Genomic DNA, 18,454 nt, shown 5'->3' with positions numbered 1-18,454 from the left:
TACAATTTTTACTCAATTACTATGGGGTAAATTTAACACATACTGCCAATATTCACAATTCAAAATTTGCTACAAAGCCAAATCTGACATTTATTACATTAGTAAATATAGCTAGCACCACAGTTATAACTGTTAGCGAGCCAATCATACTGTGTAGCCTGTTCAACAAAAAATATAAACAGTGGCATAATGAATTGCCTGTTGATGTGTCTGCAAAATAATCTGAGCTGAGAAAAAGTTTATTTAAGTGGCACTGTCATGAGTTATTAAACCCCCATTTTGGACAAAAGTGGGCACTGTCAGTTCTGTAATATTGTATTGATGGTGTGTCATTTAATGGGTGCACCCATTGTGCATGTATCAACGTAAATAATCTCTTCCACTGATAATGTCTGCCCTGCAATGACCACTTTCCATCAGAGCCCCTGTCAAATATGCAATGCGTCTACCCTCCCCATCTATTATGTCTATATGACCCTCCCTACCTATGATCCATGCCACTGGAATCCCCTGAAACACCGGAAGTGAGGAACACGCGAGGTAACTGCAGATTCGACACCAATCGCTTGTGTACATAGCAAGTCAGACCCCCTTTATAGTTATAAGTGTACTTCGCTATGAGAGGAATACTTTGGAGAAAATTGATAGACTTATGCTGTTGCACTGAGGTATGTCCTGATGCTGCTTGTTTTTCCAAATAAGTTTGATAAAGTGAAAGATTGTAGTGTTATGAATGTTTATGTGTCCTGCTCTGCTAGCCAGCTAACATAGACGTTAAAGTAAATTGCATGTAATAATAATAGGTTGTCTATTACATTTTATTGACAATGGTTTTAATTTTGTAATAAATACATTTATTTACTTTCCATTTACCAAGTTAAAGTGTACAAATGAAATCACCTGCCTGGTGTTTTCAACATGATGCTGGTGCATAACGTGTAACGTTACGTTGTTAACGTTAGCAATAGCTACCTTACAGCCAACGATACAAACGATAGATTAACGCACACCTTTCTTCGCAGCTGTAAACATTTAATTCGAACAAGTTAGTTTGTAGCACGAAGAAGTTTACCGCATTGCTGGATGTAATATACATGAAATAAATGAATCCATACTTTTTGCGGTGAAGTTGGTCTGGATCTATTAGCCTAACCTAGCCAGGGTAAGAGCTAACGTATATTGTATGTATTAACATACATTATTTTGGTAAGTCGTGCACAACTTGGCGCAACTGAAAGTTTGCATGCAGCATTTGCAGTGCGTCGTCGTAAAACATTAACTTAGTCAAACGATTGAACACTGCCCTGTACGTTGTGAGGCAACTTTCGCTAGCCAACAGTTAGCTAGTTGGCTAACATTGTTACGCAAATAGGGAATGATAGGGAATGCACTGCGTTTGGTAAACTGATATTCATTGCAGTAAAGCTTTGCATTGCTTATAAAGATCTGTGCTTGGGTTTTTGGTATTTAAATGCCTTACACTGTCGCCATTTGCAGCTCGGTTGTGTGTTTGAAAACAAAATACATTTGCTCAGAGCTACATTTTCCTTCCTCCATTTCAATGGATTCAGACACCGTTGCCCTCCTCAAATTCAAAGCATTTCATCTGCTATCCTCACAGCTCGCAGAATAAACAAACAGGTTGCAGGGAAATGGAGTTTATTATGCTGCTGGTGTAAACTACTTGGACGAATTATTGAATGTAACCCTCCTGTCACTGCACAGCACTGTACCATTTGTGGGTCAGCTGAGGAGTATTTCCTTTCATAGTATGTCAGTGGGCAGCAAGACTACATACCAGCCGTTCCCTTTGGTGTGGGAAGGGTGTTAGGCTGCAGGATCTCCTCTCATAATCCAAAAGACCCATAAATAACTGCCATTGTCGTTGCTGGGTAAGGGGGCCGACATACCATTTCATTTATGATGGAATACCAACGTTTTGAAGATGGACATGTATGAGAACACACGTCTCCAAGTTCATTACATCAACGTTGCCCAATAATATGTTTTTACAATATCTACAATACAACAATATCTAGGCTATATCACCACAAATTGTAGCCGACCAATTTTCTTGATTTTTCATTTGTAGGTCAAATTCCTGTCTGTTGCAAACAGCAATACAGTACCCTCCAGAATTATTGGCACCTCTGCACTGATCTAAACTCCATAGAAAAACAGTGGGATGAGTCAAAGAGGAGAATGCACAAGTGTGGACCTAGGAATCTGGACGATCTGGGGGAGATTTTGTAAAGACGAATGGTCTTAAATCCCTTGTTTTGTATTCTCCAACTTTATAGGGTGTCATAGGAGAATATTACAAGCTGTTTTATTGGCAAAGGGAGGCTTAAGAAGGTATTACAAGCAGGGGTGCCAATAATTGTGAGTGATGTTTTTTTGTTAAAATATGGATTTCTATTGAGATTTTCCTTTTTCTCAAAATAAATTTGCTTCACTTCAAGGTTGGACTTTTCCTATTTTTTTCATTGTGAGATTACAATAAATCACCAACAGATTATTTTTTATACCGGTTTTAGTCAACTTTAGCACAGGTGCCAATAATTCTGCAGGGTACTGTATCTCTCCCCTTTTTTGCCATGTAGGGTAAAGTTATTACATGACCTGCTCTCCCTTTGATGTTCTATATAAAACACGTGACCTCTGGTGATAACTTTCCAGTGCTGGTGTTGAACTTGTTCAGACACAACACTGCAACGGCAAAGGCCACCTCTTGGCCAGGGTGCTGCACTATCAGCAGCCCTGAATTAGCCCACTGTCCAGAAAGAACTCTCCACTGGGATGCCAGACTTGTTATTTGAAAGGTGGGGGATGGGGTCACGTCCAAGCCCTACTAATGGAGATCGCAGTCTCTCATATAGGCCTACATGCCTTTTTCAACGTACTTTAGGCCTTTGGTAAACCTGTTGTGAACCAGTGTAATCTTATGTACGTTATGCGTACATGACATGAACACAACACTTATTTATCCCCTTGGCCTCTTGCTTTCTCCTTTCTGGCCCTCTGTCCAGGTTTCTTTTTATTAGGTATGGCCTGACTCAAGACCTGCCCACCATGGGGAAAGAGAAGAAGTGCATTCTGTGTGAGATTGTTTACAGCTCCAAGCAGGTAACCCAAGACAAACTCAATTGCGATTTTATTGAAAGCTTTGTTGAACCTGTCCCTACCCTAAGAGCAGAGAGCTCTGAACACAATATCATAGTCTTTTGTTGTTGTTGTTATTACTGTTGTTATAGGTTTCAAGATTAGTCTTCAGCAGGTTTTCCTAGTTGATCTGATGTCTCAGAGCATCATGACCAATGAAGTTCCTCAAATGTTCCACATTTTGTTTCCTTAAAAAGCTCTCCTAGATACATTCATACTAGAAGACGAGACTTTCCAACTGCACATAATGAGCATAACATTAGATTTGCTTCCTTAAATGTGTCCTTGTGTGTCCTTAGGAGATGGATGAGCATATGAGGAGTATGTTGCACCACAGAGAGCTGGAAAACCTTAAGGGCCGGTGAGTTTTCCCTCTGCAAACATTTTGCAACAAACCAGCCAGACAGGCACATTAGGCCTCTTTTGAATAGCAGTAACACCTTTAGTTCTCTCCCACCGCCGGATGTACTCCGCAGGTTTCACAGCCCACCAATCTCTGAATCGTTTATAAATCCGTTAATTTTCTGGGTGAAGTTCAGGGAGGAGCAAGGTCATTTGCAGCTGTGTGGTTGTAATTCAGTTGTATTGTCTTGTGCTCTGTGGAACTTCATATGAAACCGTATGGAGCACGTGTCCTGTTAGACACGTGCCCCTTCGGTTATTCTGGAAAGAAGCTGGGGCAGCTGTCTGTGCCCAGGCTTATATATAGGCACTATACCGTTGGAACAACAGCCGACCCATACTCATGACAACTGGCTGGCAATCTCAAATGTCTGTTAGAGAGTTCTCTATATTTGAATGAGTGAAATGTCATTATAAGGTGTATGAGTGTGTGTATGTTTTTGGGGTTGTTCTGGTCTACGTTCATGTGTTTTCTTTTCATATGTGAAATATAAAAATAGAGCTTACTGTTAAACACAGGTGGGATATCTATAGTGCATAATTATTTTTTTTTTGACATTGCTATATATTTTCTATTATATACAGCTCTGGAAAAAATGAAGAGACCACTGCACATTTTTATGATGTCCTCCTACGGTTGCTGAGTGACATTCGAATGAGTTGACAGCCATAATCAAATTTGCAGTGTCCTCTTAATTTTTGAATATGACCGACAACCGTAGGATGAGATCAGAAAAAATTGCTGTGAAAAAAAGAAAAATGTGCAGTGGTCTCTTCCTTTTCAGAGCTGTATATATTTATAAAGTTTTAAACTAGATTGAGTAGACCATTACCCCACTCAAGAAAACAAACGCTGCAGAATAGACAGTCCACCAGGCAGGACCTGAAATGGGCCCGATGCCATGACACACTTTTCGGAGAGCCGCACTGCCAAATACCAGCATTCTCTCATCACTGCACCAGAGTGGCATTCTGGAGGGGAACTTGAGCAGGGATGGGTTTAGAGGGGGTGTTGGTGTTGGTGCAGCTGCAGCAAGCTCAGATTGCAGCTAATGCCTGATTGGCTGCTTGTTCCCAACGCTCTCTGAAGGGAGATGTAGGGAAATGAGGGGAGAGAGAGAGAGAGAGAGAGAGAGAGAGAGAGAGAGAGAGAGAGAGAGAGAGAGAGAGAAAGAGAGAGAGAGAGAGAGGAGAGAGAGAGAGAGAGAGAGAGAGAGAGAGAGAGAGAGAGAGAGAGAGAGAGAGAGAGAGAGAGAGAGAGAAAAAAAGAGAGAGAGAGAGAGAGAGAGGAGGGGAGAGAGAGAGGAGGAAAGAAAAGAAGAGAGCGAGAGAGACAGAGAGAAGGACTAGCAGCCTGAGGGAAAGCAGAGCGAGAGATGAGATACTAGCAGCCGCTGTCCTAAAGCAGCTGTCAGAGCCAGGCGGACACCACCATGACAGCGTGCTAGAGCTCTGGCCCCTGGCTGCCACAGAGAAGCCTGGGCACCACTCCTCTCCGCTCTGCTCCGCACTGCCAGGCTCAAAGAAGGTGCCGCAGTCTTCGCTCCACACCCAACATGGGCCAGGCATGAAGGTTGCCTTGGCTTGTTGGCATCACTCCGGAAAGAAAGAACGGCGCCTAGGGCCTCGTTAGATCAGGAAGACCCAGCTTTATTTTTTGTATCTTTATGTTTTTTTTTATGAGTTTTGACTTTTTTTTTTACTTTTTCAGTTTGAAAATAAGTGTGTTTTTGCCTCCTGATCTCATTCAAGGAAGATTTTTGTTTGGGGTTTCTATGTTTTTTTCTTGGAAATTGTCAAGTGTTGACAGTCTTTTTATTTTGTCTATTTGAATCTCTCAACCCTTTTTCTTTGTCACTTTTCCAAGCTATTTTTTGTCTTGGCTATTTGATGAGCCAATATCAGTCTAACCCTACCTGAGAAGCAGCACCTGACCATGCCAGAGGCTTCTATTGATCGCCCGCTGTCCCCCTCCGTCCCTAGGGACTGTGGCCATGAGTGCCGGGTGTGTGGGGTGAAAGTGGCGGGCCTGACCAACTACGCTGACCACATCTCAAGCCCCATCCACAAGCAACGAGTGGAGGCTCATGAGCAGCAGACCAGAGGCAGTGACCAGGAGGAGGAGTACTTCGATAAGGAGTTGGTGCAGCTCATCGAGAAACGCAAGGAGCTTATAAGGTACAGTTCAAGTCTGACTCAGTCTTCAGGTCTCTCAGGGTTTTTTTTTTATTGTAAAATGCATGGTTTATGTCATGTTTTATTTTGTAATCTATTGATAATCTATTGTTAATTTACTGATTACTGTGTAGTTTCTGCCCTTATTTTCTGTACCAAGAAAATAACCCTAAGAGAGCAACATTTTGTATCTATTTAGAACCAAAGTGTACCTTTTGCACACCTGTAAACGAAGAGTTAACTGAGCTGCGGCTGATACTGTGCTTGTGGCTGCGCTGGAAGTTCCGGCATGCGTCATGGTGTGCCCTATTCTAAATTAGACCGAGCTTGAAAACAGGGCCGCTGCTGGAGTTGGATGTCAGGTGGTGAGAGACCTAGCCTAAAACAGCCATGACCACTCGCGCTCTCACAGCCTTTCTAAACATATCAGCTCACCTTGGCATGGGAACTGGGCACTGTCCACTACAGAGCAAAGAGTTCACACATTTGAATTGTTTCAAGAGACATTAGTTCAGTTAGGAGAACAATTGTGTATGTGTGACCGAATGGAAATACTATTGAGGAAATGGAAGCCACAGCTTCTCTAAAGTGTTACGTAGTGCAAATCGTTGAATTTGATGTGGGGCTGTTTGCCACTGAATATCCTGAATAACACTCCTTGCTAAATAGTAAAGGGTGCTAGTAAAATACCTTTATTCTTGTCTGTAACTTTATGTGGAGGGGGAACCACAGTTCCACCAATCCAGTGATTCATTGTTGACATTTGGAAGTGAATTTCCAGCTCATTTCATACTGTCTTTACTACTGTAATAAGATTTACATGAATGTTACATTTGGCAGAGAAAGTTGTTTGACATCCTGTGATAGTGGGGGAGGGTCGTGGTATGGTATGGGGTGGTGTGACTGTCACAGACAGGAGTTTGGGGTGCAGCTGCTGTCTTGTCACATGCCAAAGCCGATCCTTCTCTGCCCTGACTGCCTCATGAGGTCAGACCCCTCTGGCACGTGATTCACTTTCTCCTGACGCATGGCACTGCAGTATCACTCCTCCCTTTGGCTGTGTTCCTAACAAAATGCCTTTCACTGTTGGAAAGGGTTTGTTTGAGTTATGGCCTGTGTCTGTTTTTGTCTAGTTATGTCTGGGTGCCTAGATAGCACCCATGTTTAGCTTTTTTTTTTATTATTATTTTTTTTTAACTCAGGCTTCAAGAAGCTGCAGCCAAAAAGGAGCGTGAGGAAGAGGAACGGCGGAAGCAGCAGGAGCAAAAGCTGCGCCGGGGCTCAAAGCCATGGCATCGCCAGAACAGGGCGTCGTGGGACTGGAACTTCTCTGACGTACCGCCGCCCCCTAGGGGCTGGTGGGGGGACATGTCAAGTTGGCAGAAGGCATGGGGAGGTGGCAATTGTGACCGGGGCAACTGGCAACACCCCCAAAGCAGGCAAAATAAAAGTGCAACATGGCATGCAGAAGTGCCACCTAACTTCCAGCAGTGGGACCCAGCAGCTTACTCTGGGCAAGCCAGTGGCCATGGTAGTGGCAAACCGAATGACTACAGGGGAAATCCTGAGCATATCTGGGGTAAGAACTGGGGTGGCAAGGATGGAGGAAATGGTAGAGACAACCAGTATCAGTGGCGGCGATCTAAGGAGTCTGTCCAGGTGGGGCAACAGCAGCCTGAGTCCTCTAGGAATCCCACCAACAAACCCCTCAAAGCATTTAAGTCCATGCAGTCACTAGGGGACAAAAACCCAAAGTATTCCCATGGGCAGGATGGCCCAAGGAAGGGCTACCAGAGCAGGGAAAGTTCTAGTGGAGAACAGGAACGAAACAAGGGGCCTGCACCTCAGAAGGTAGACAAGCAGTATCGCTGGGCGCCATACCCACCAGCCAAAGTCAATGACATACCACCTTTGATGGATGGCCAGAGTTCCTCCGTGGAGAATAGTCCAGGCCAGTGGCATTTGCGATCAGGACATCAATCTAGACAGCATCTGTCCTCAGATCATCACAAGATGGACCAAAGATATAGAAAGAATAGGCGGAGTTTTTGCAGCGTCACCAGTGAGAGCCCCAGTACCACGTCAACCAGCAGCGGTAAAAAGGCTGAAAGGCCAGCAGAGCACACAGACAAATCACCTCCACCCTCCTCCCCCAGGACCGACCTCAGTCGAGCGTCCAGTCAGGAACACCTTAGAACGTCCAGACTCCAGGAGTCCGGAGCCTCTAGACCCACATCTAGAAGCCCCTCTGCTGCAGAGCAAGAGCGTCTGCTCTCCGACATGCTGAGAAGAGCCAAAGAGACCCTTCTGGAGAAGAGGCCCGGCGGAGAACTCTGGGTTCGTCGAGAGCAGAGCAATGAGACGGCACTGCACATCCAGGAGCTTGAGGACTGCGTTCCGAGCAGCCCGAGGACAGCCGTCCAAGACCAGGCACAAGGTGCTGACGGTCAGGTTGAACTACCCAGCTATGATGAGGACTCTGCTGCTGATCGAACCCCACCTGGCACCAGGTACGCCTCAAGCCAGACCGAATGCCTGTCCCTGCAGTCTGTCCAAGTTAGTACGTCTACTGCTGACCGAGAGGAGGAGGAGGAAGTAGTAGTGAAAGAGGAAGCGGAGGTAAGCATGATTACGACAGATCAGGCATCGCATGTGGGGGACGAGGGTTTTGGCTCTGACGGGAACACGCCGAGAGAGGACGCAAACGCCGAGACCAACCCTGATGGTTATGCCACAGTGCCCAGCCTGAGCAAGTTGGCGCTGCCTGCTTGCCTCAAGCGAGACCTGAACCGACACATCGGGCACTAAAGGGAAGGCTGGTCCTGGGCATGAGCCCAATCTGAACATCGCACGGCGCATCCGCAACGTGAGTGGCACGCGCAAGAGCGAATCAGAGAAGGACTCCGGTTTGAAGCCTGGTCTGAAGCCCATCCTGAGAGAGCTCATCAGTTCCACAGGGGCCCGACGCAATGTCAACTGGGACCAGGTGTACCAGGAGGTCAGCAGGAAGAAGCAGGAGAAAGGCAAAGGTCTACCCAGGTACATCTGATGATTTGCAGTATTTTGGGAAACCAGTGAAATACAAAGATTTGTAGATCTTTATTCAGATGCACAAAGTCAAACACTAATTGCAAGGTTAATGTGAGTCTTGTTACACTGTAGAGTACAGACAGTGCAGTCCATGTGGAGTATATCAGAGTGTTTGTTTGTTTGTTTATTTATATATTATCAGTAAACTGTTGATTGGATACACCGTTCAGGCATCTTGCATGTCCTTTGCCATTCCATATGTACATGTTGTTTATTGCCTGTGAAAACTCAACTAACTGCCACTTGTGCCTGTTCAGGTTTGGCATCGAGATGGTGTCAAGCGAGCAGGAGAATGCCGCCCAGGCGGAGGGAGATGAGCCCCTTTGCGAAGGGTACCATTGGGATTCCCTGTTGTGCGGCACTGCGGCTCCACTTCCATCCCGCAAACGCAGCCTGTCTGAAAGCAGCATCGCCCCTGATCGCACCGCCACCACCCTGTCACTCTTTTCCACGCCCAGCGATGTCCAAGACCCCAGACCCAGGTGCAGCCAGTCTGACCCAAGACCCAAAGAAATCCCAGAACAGGACTTCGCCGAACTGCCCCAGGGTCCGGCCCCGGTGGAGGTCGTGGCCCAGGCGCCTGAGTCTGTGGAGGGAGACAGCAGCTGCCTGTCAGGAGCGGAGATGAACGAGAGTCCCACTGGAGGGAAGAAGAGACGAGCCGTAGGGGTAAGTAGAAGCAGGGTTGCCACGGGTTTGTGTTAATGATTAAAAGGCTTGATGTTTTTTTTTTTTTTAACATTGCCACTCTTCCAGCAGGTTCCTGCTGTAGAAATGGCATGTGCTGAGAGAAACAATAAGAGAAGGAAACTCAAAGGAAAGAAAGGTATGTTGCTATTATCATTTTATGAAGTCATTAGGAACTCACTATACTGAAATATGGACGGCTTTATTCCAGTAAATAGTCCATTTGTTTTTGTGGCAAACTTTCCACTGACCCTGGACCATTTCATTTGAAGCACACTGCTTCTCTGTGGACAATAGTAGAACCTCTGTCCTTACTGCTATTCCTTATCTTTGCGTGTCTCTGCAGACCGTTGTCATGTGGATCAGTTACTGGCTGTCTCTCTGAGAGAGGAGGAGTTGAACGGCTCTCTGCAGGCAGTGGACCAAAGTCTGATCCAGGCTCGTGCTGCCCTGCAGGCTGCATACATGGAGGTCCAGCGCCTCCTAGTGGTCAAACAGCAGGTAGGATTATTCAACTGCAGGCAATGGGCAAAGTCTTAAATATAAAGCTAATTTAATAACGAGGCAAGATCCTAATCTCAAACATCGGTGGATCAGCTCAATGCTTCTATACTTCATTCCACTTGATCTCTTTAGTTCATGCACGAGTCACTTTGCTGATTTGACAGACTTTGCCATTTGGCCCTCATTCAAATTAGCATCCATTATCTTTGTAGTCACTTTATGTGTCTTTTAAGAGTGCTCTGTCTTAAGACTGTGATATTATTTTCAGGTTACAATGGAGATGAGCACATTGAGAACTAGACGCATTGAAATCCTGAAAGGGATGCAAGGTAAATCTGATAATGGACATGTTCTGTTTTCTAATAACATTTACCAGGATATAGTGGTATAACAAAAATGCATACACTCTTATAGACGACATGCAGCATTCAAGTTCGCCGAGAGGAGCAAGCATGGACGAGGACTCTGGGAAAGTGCCGACAGCGGCCATCTCCACGGCAGCCTCCTCCGCCTCCTCTCTGTTCTCCCCCTTGCCTGAAACGGTTGCCTTTGGCCAGAGCCAGCCTGTGTGCCCGAAGCGTGCGGCCCCCCCCTCGCCCCTCTCCCCTGCCCAGCCCACCCCCACCACCACCAACCAGCCCATAGTGATCAAGCTGGAGCCACTGTCCCCTAACAACCATGCTGAGGAGCCCGCGGCGGCCCGGAGCCCGGTACCCAACCTCCACAGCACCACGCCGGAGCTGCCCACCTACACCGCACCGCCGCACTCAGGTAGGGCCCTCCTCGCTTTCACAAACAAACAAACAAACAAACAAGCAAACAAACAAACATTTCAAATTTCAAATCAAATCCAGAAGAAATAAAGAAGTAGAACTGAAGTGACATAATGATGGTTTAACTTGAGGTGTAGATGTCTTAGAACAGAGGGCACTCTCAAACTTTAAGCATGGTTGAATGTGCCTAAAAGTTCTGTGTTTGTATTCCTCAACAGGGCTAGACCTTGAGTCCACATCAGTCCAGATGGTGGAGCTTCGTCAGTCTAGCACTGACCTCAGTGCTGCCCTGTCCAGCTGCGCTCCGATGCCTGAGACGTCCGCCGCCTCCAGTCGCAGGAGCTCACGCATTCTGGAGACAGCCCCGCCTGCGTCCGGCCTCCTGCCCCTCTCCCCTCCACTGTCCCAGCCTGAGCAGGCCAAGGGTGTGAAGAAAGTGCGCAAGCTGAAGAAGAAGCGCATGCTCCGCCAGGCCCAGGGCGCCAGCGCACCCGCCGACCCCAGCGACTCGGAGACCGAGGGCGAGTCGGTGGCGTCCAGGACGCGCATGCGCAAGCTGCGGCCCCGGCGGAGGCCCAGCGGCTCCCTGGTCAGCACCTCCACGCCGCCCTGCACCGACAAGCCGCAGGAAGAGGAGGAGGAGGAGGAGAACAGTAACACGAAGGGCAACGACGACAGCGGGGTCAAAGAGGAGTCGGCTCAGGGGTTCGCAACAGTGGGGACTTCTCCACCTCCTCCTCCTCCACCCATGCAGCTGAAGCTGCGCCTCTCCGACTCCTCCGACCTGGAGATGGTGGAGCTGCGTCAGGGGAGAGCCAGCGAGGTGATCAGCATCGACATGTCCGACCAAGAGGACGTGAAGATGGAAGAAGAGGAGACGACGGCCACGGTTACGCCTCTGGCCGACACGGCGGCGCCCGAAGTGTGCATGAAGGAGGAGATGCCAAAGGTGGCCTGTAATGAAGTGACCTCCACTAGCGAAATGCCAAAAGCCAGCATCACCATCAAGACTGACGTGTAAGGGTCACAGGGATTGGGTTGAGTGTGGTGTGCAAAAATTGCCAGTGGGAGAAGACTGTGTGGTGCTGCTATTAAAAAACGTGTCATGTAATCTCTGAATGAGCTTGAGTCACCTGAGCTTGTTAGCCTTGGGTAGTATTTCATTTTTGAAATTTGAGGCGGAGGGACAGCTGACTGCAGTAAATGAGAGAGTTAAGAATGCTGGTCATGTGCCTTATGTGGGATCAGGTTACAGACCGAAGATGAATGTGTGACTGCAGCGCACCACTGACATGCTTTTCATATTTTTTGTTGCAGAAAATATTCAACCGTCTTGGCTGGGAAGCTGCGCAAAAGCTCAGCAGGTAGGTCTCAGCAGGAAGTTAATACTCCTGCATTGTATGAATGCTGACCTTAACATCGACCTTAATCATGACCAGTCTTACACCTCAAACTGATGGACGGTGGGAAGGATAACTGGCTCTCCTCTCCTCTAACTCGACGAGGCAGTGAGGGTCCAAGCAACAGAAATAGAATCATTACGCTTTGAATAAACCAAAATAGTCATCATATCCCAGGATGACTTTATAAGGGCAAATGTATTCTTAGAGCTGATAAATGACTTAATGAGCAGCATCTGACAGCAGTTTCTTAGAGTGGACAGTGTGAATTAAATGTCAGACACTTTCCATAACCATAATTAAAATATACACTGTATTGACAAAGGTATTGGCATGCCTGTAATTATATCTACAGGAACGTCAATGGCATCCCATTCTAAATGCATAGGAATTAGGCATTCATTTTACAGCTTGTAACAGTTTCCAGTCTTTAGGGAAGGATTTTACAGAGTGTCTGGATTCATTTAGAAGAGTATTGGTGAGGTCACCGCACCGGTGTTGGAAAGTTTGGCTCACAATGTCTGTTCTAGTTTACCCCATAGGTGTTTGATGATGTAGAGATTATGCACAATATGCTGAGGAGAAATGGTGATCTACGATATGATATAAAAAATCTTCCAGTATAATATGATATTGTGATCATGTGACGTGGTCTGGCGCAGCCCTTCCTCACACACCGTGTTTTGACTGTGCTCTGCAGATGTTGATGGGGGAGAGGAGCAGCGTCCAGAGCCCACCGAGGGCCCGTTTGAGGGCCACCAGGAGGCCGTGCACGACATGCAGATCCACGAGGGCCTGCTGTACACCTGCTCCGGCGACAGAACCATCCGGGCCTTCTGCCTCAGCGTGAGTTCCGCTGTCCTCTTTCGTCACTCCCACAGGCCGTTCATCGTCTCACCTTCGCCTTGCTAACTGCCGTGCTAGTTTCTGTGAGCCGATACAGTTATCAATGGAGACGCCCAACACAAGCCCTACAGAGCGCACGGTCAGAGAAATGGTACCATTCACGGCGGTTTCTGTTATAAATAAATGTGGTCTGTGTCCTGCAGACTCGTCAGTGCGTCACTGTGTTTGAGGGCCACAGCTCCAAGGTGAACTGCATCCTGCTGTCGTCGGGACCTGGTCTGGCCCCACGCCTGTACTCCGGCTCCAGCGACCAGACTGTTCGCTGCTACAGCCTCAGGGTAAGGCTCCCACCTGCACCGCTATGTCATTCCTCTTTTAATCCTTAAAAAAATCTGTCTACTTGTCCTTCTACTTGTATTATCTACTTACCTTATCTGTAAAGCACTTTGAGTCAAACTTCTGTTGTTGTTCTTTAAAAAGTGCTTTATAAATAAAGTGACTTGAATTGAATTTGACACTTTCTGCCAAAAGGCCTCTCCAGCCCTGTAGACTCCTTCTTGCCTTGTCCAGCATTCAGTTGCAGGCAGCCACTTTATATATTCCTCATCCTCCATTTCAATTTGATAGTAAATTAACTTGTAATAGGCGAATTACACACCTAGCATAGCTATACAGCATAGACTATAGCAAGTCGCTACCGAGAAAACCAGCCATGCAACTTCAAGAACGGCTGCCTGACAAATCTCGAGAGAATCGTGAAGCATTACCTTGTCAGTAGATATAGCTTTTTGGAGAGCTTTTGCCTGCTGTTAATCCTTCACCTCCACAACAAACGCATAAGTCACGAGAAGTTTGCTATTTACAACAGCAGAGTAAAATATAAATATATTGTGACTAGTGGGAGCTCTACAGTAACCAAAAATGACCTGCATGGTGTACCTTTAAGGGTGACTTCCTCCACTGTCTGTGCCACTGTGCTTGTCAAAGTGCTGATGTTGTTCTTTGTTGTGTGTTAGACGCGTGAGTGTGTGGAGCAGCTCTCTCTGCCAGACCGAGTTCTCTGCCTGCACAGCCGCTGGAAGACGCTGTTCGTGGGCCTGGCCAATGGATCCGTGGTGACCTTCAGCCTCAAGGTCAGAGCCTGACTCATCTCTGTTTAGAAATAGGTCAACACTGCTGCGATGGTGGGTGTCTTGGAGGCAAACTGGGTGTTACTGACCTCCTGTCTTGCCTCTCCCCTCAACAGACGAATCGGCAGCTGGAAGTGTTTGATTGCCATGGGCCCCGGGCAGTGAGTTGTCTGGCAACAGCGCAGGAGGGCGTGAGGCGGATTCTGCTGGTGGGTTCCTATGACAGCACCATCAGCGTCCGAGATGCTAAGAACGGACTGCTCCTTCGCACGTTGGAGGGACATTCCAAAACTGTGCTCTGCATGAAGGTGAGGAGGAGTGAGTGTGTGTGTTGAATAGTGATGAAGTTTGTGTTAGCTCATGATTGTGTTGAATCTAATCTGTCTAAATGTCTCCATCAGGTGGTGAACGATCTGGTCTTCAGTGGTTCCAGTGACCAGTCTGTCCATGCACACAACATCCACGTATGTTTAATCATTCAGTCATGCAATGTGCTCACTACACAAAACAAAATGAAGGATCTTGTAAATGTAACTAAACATGTAAATGTAACTAAACTAAACTAATTATCCATTCTGTATGCATGTATTCTGTTTGGTCTTTTTCCTGAACTTAATTTTTTTGTTTGATCCATTTTAAGCAAAAGCCCGTCACATCTCCTCTCATCTGTTTGTTCAGACAGGGGAGCTGGTGCGCATCTATAAAGGCCACAGCCATGCGGTCACTGTGGTGGCCATCCTTGGTAAAGTGATGGTGACGGCCTGCTTAGATAAGTTGGTGCGGGTCTACGAGCTTCAGGTGAGTCTCCCGTACTCGATCAGATTCTGTTATTCTAAAGGATGGTTGGACCGCCGCAGTGTTTAGTGTTGGGATGTATTCAGGCTTATAAAGTGTAAATATATAGAGATATATATTTTTATGGAGGACCAACTCTACGGTATGTCTTATATTCCCTCTGTAATTCTGCAGTCTCATGATCGGCTGCAAGTATATGGTGGACACTCGGACATGGTTATGTGTATGGTCATACACAAAAGTATGGTGAGTCTGTTAATGTCATGTCAGAATTTTAAAAGATAATCTTGTTAGTAGTGCATGTTGGATTGTGACGTGTTGCTTCTGTGCTTTAGATCTACACAGGTTGTTATGACGGGAGTGTGCGAGCTGTGAAACTCAATCTGATCCAAAACTACCGCTGCTTGGTAAGACTGGGGATTGGGATGTAACTTTGTTTATGTGGCAAAGTACTGTCTAGTGTCTCATAGTTTCATGAAATACCTTAGAGCCATCAAGCTCCCCACTGAGGTAACCTGTTTTTGTGTGTGTTTGTGTATGGCGTGTGTGTGTGTGTGTGTGTGTGTGTGTGTGTGTTCTGCAGTGGCACGGCTGCTCTCTGATCTTTGGTGTGATGGAGCACCTCCAGCAGCACCTGCTCCAGGACCACGTATCGCCGGGCCTGCAGATGCTGAAGTGCCGCTGGAAAAACTGTGACGGCTTCTTCAGTGCTCGCAATGGCTCCAAGCAGGTACTAAACAAAAGCCCCACTGCCACTTTAACATGCATCAGACCACAGGCCCCTGCCTCTTTAACATGCCTCGTCTGTCTATATAGCATAGCAACTGTGCTAGTGTCTCTGATATATCTTGGTTTATACACAATGTCACAACCATTTTTTTTAAATGTGATATAGCCTGCAAATGTAGTTTTCTTGTGAAAAGTCACTTAATATCTCTTGTTTGTTATATATGACAGTCTAGCATACAGTATGGTATATAAGGATAGACTTGCAGTAATAATATAATGTAAGTGTGAACTGAGGCCTGCTCTTGTTTCCCACCGTGTAGGGGCTTGAGAAGCACATGCATAAACATGCTGAGGAGGACAGCAAAATGGAGCCGTGAGGGGCCAACGTTGAGGTCCAGCCGGAGTAGCAGCGTCGCTGTTTACCCCCCCACACCCTCACGCTACGTTTCCCATATTGGGAAGATCCCAGAGCAAACTCAGTACTGGAACTCTTGCTCCTTCAACTTGTTTTTATGACATCAGACATTTAACAGTCTCCACTGAGAAGGGGAATTCAATGGTAGACCATGGCAAAACATAGATCGTAACAAGGGCAGCTGACCAAGAGAAATGTAGTTCACATCCATTTTTAGGCCTAATGAATAAGACTTCCTTGGATGATGCAGCTAGGGGGCAGATTTTTCTTTTTTAATATTATGGAAAAGGAAATACATTTTTTAAATAATAGCAGCAAAAACTGCTTTGTCAAGGGCATGAAGTCTTGCCTTCTCAGTGGAGTTGTTAGTGTTTTGGTTTCCAATGTCCAGAGACTCTCTTGTTCTCAATCTTCATATTTTCCATGTCTCTGTGATGTCCTCCTCTACTATCTACTCTCTGTGGGAGAAAGGCAAGAGCCAGCACTTTCTACTGCCATAGCAACTCTGCCCATTTCTCATGAAAAGGGATGTTGTGTACCCATTTCTGGACAGTCAGTCTGTGTTACGTCTGGACAATCAGTGATCAGTCTGATCTTTTCCAACATGAGTTGATCCTTATCTTATCACGATTATGTTCATGTGAAAGATTAAAAGAATAACTGACCAAAAGGAAAAAAAGAGAAGAAGAAAACAAATTGATGATGAAAGAAGATGATAGTTGTTTAATGAAAGAAACTTAGGACCAGGTTGAAGATATTGCTCTCCCAGCTGCACCCACTCACTTTATCAACATTTGAGTTGTTTCCTTTGTTTTATGTGTTTTCCTCCGTGTGATAGTCCATCCTTAACTTACTCATATGGCATGGGTTTAGGGATATATCTGTAGTTTGGAGTATTTTGGGTTGTGAGTGACCGCATGGTACTTGTGAATGTTGTTGAGCAACTATGTTGTGTCTTTATCCAGGGCTAGTGCTAGTGACACCTGGTGGAGAGGTTATAGAAACTCCCAAAGGTGCTCAGAGGGTGGGGTTTGGTTTTGTTCGCACACCCACCCACCCTGATGTTTTCAAGTGGTCTTTCTCAAATACAGTAGAATACTGTATGGGTTTGTTGTCAAGTTTTGCCATTCATCTTTGAGTTGAATTTTTTTTAAGCCAAACTGTCACTTACTAAGACTTTTATGAGATAAAGGTTTAATTTCACAGACGTTTGAGTGCCTCTAAGTTGAGCGTTGAGTGGTGTTCATGTTTTGCCATTGATGTACGGTTGCTCATCGGAAAGGATACTGGAAGGCCTGTGGTGTACTGTGCTGTGATATCAGTCTGTGGTTTTAGTTCTGAGGGACTTGAGTTTGCAGTGAAGGCGTCCAGAGAAATGGCACTTTTTGCTTATCCAGGGCGTGAAACTGTGTGTGTGTGTGTGTTTGAGCACCACATTTAACTTGTGGCGATGTTTCATGACTTGCAGTTTGTATCAGTGGAATGAGAGGATTTTCTTTCTTTGTATTTCTACATTTTTCGGGGTGATTGTTTTTGTATGTGGTCTGATTTTGACTTTGTTTTTGTTTTCTTGTTTTTTTCCCCCCCATTATCATTATTATTTTGTTGGTAGTGGAAGTGTGGAACGACACGGCTTGGCTCTGTGCCAGCAGGAAGGCATTTCTAGCTGTGTAGTGTTTGATGGAGGTTGTCAGTGGAGGTGATTTTAAAAGGGAAGTGGTTGGAAGTACAAAGTACCAGGATCCCCCTCCCATGCCATACCTCACCCCGACAACTAACACATACATACACAAACACATAATTATGGCCTACAAATCTGCCACCACACACAATGGTGGGCTCTACTGCCACCATTAAGTAGCTATATGGACACAGTCTCACTTTAAGTCATTCTTCACGTGGTCTTTTAAAAGAGAGCTATTTTAAAGGTTTTAAAATAACCAGTGTCCACCTCTAGCACATTCTTAATTATTTGTCACAGGGTTTGACAGCATGTCTTGCAACTGATTTTTCTATATTATTCCCAGCGACCCCAAAAATTAACCCTGAGATTTAGGAGTCTTTTCTGTTGAGTTTTTTATTCTGGTGTGTAGCGCTGGGATGAGCATTGACTTTATCTCTCAACAAGTGCTCCTGAGTATTCTTTCACTGACTTTTGCTCATAAAATGCTGTGAACTTAACATGTTTTTGTAAGACGTTAATAGTTGAGAGATTTTAAAAAAGACTGGAATAAAACAATTTGCATCATCATGGTTTGCTAGTTTTTTTTTTTTTTTTGGCCATGTTGAATACATACAATGTTTTCCACTGCCAGAAATGAGGGTTCCAATGAAGACCCCTAAGTC

General features: G+C 45.8%; 1 protein-coding gene across 1 annotated transcript; it reads left to right on the top strand.

Annotated features, from left to right (window-relative positions):
- The first annotated feature begins 509 nt into the window (after positions 1 to 509).
- On the top strand, positions 510 to 18,359 carry znf106a (zinc finger protein 106a). The gene is given in 23 exon segments (XM_048227829.1): positions 510 to 668; positions 3,030 to 3,126; positions 3,462 to 3,523; positions 5,548 to 5,742; positions 6,942 to 8,538; positions 8,540 to 8,778; positions 9,087 to 9,498; positions 9,589 to 9,655; positions 9,863 to 10,017; positions 10,289 to 10,349; positions 10,435 to 10,791; positions 11,012 to 11,810; positions 12,111 to 12,157; positions 12,894 to 13,039; positions 13,243 to 13,377; positions 14,056 to 14,172; positions 14,286 to 14,477; positions 14,571 to 14,633; positions 14,848 to 14,967; positions 15,139 to 15,210; positions 15,300 to 15,371; positions 15,548 to 15,694; positions 16,014 to 18,359. Coding segments are annotated over 22 exon segments (5,166 nt in total). The 5' UTR covers positions 510 to 668; positions 3,030 to 3,072; the 3' UTR covers positions 16,071 to 18,359.
- Positions 18,360 to 18,454: the final 95 nt, after the last annotated feature.

The sequence above is a fragment of the Alosa alosa genome, chromosome 19 (genome assembly GCF_017589495.1).
Source record: "Alosa alosa isolate M-15738 ecotype Scorff River chromosome 19, AALO_Geno_1.1, whole genome shotgun sequence".
NCBI classification, from domain to species: domain Eukaryota; kingdom Metazoa; phylum Chordata; class Actinopteri; order Clupeiformes; family Clupeidae; genus Alosa; species Alosa alosa.
This window is presented reverse-complemented; position numbering and strand designations above follow the sequence as displayed.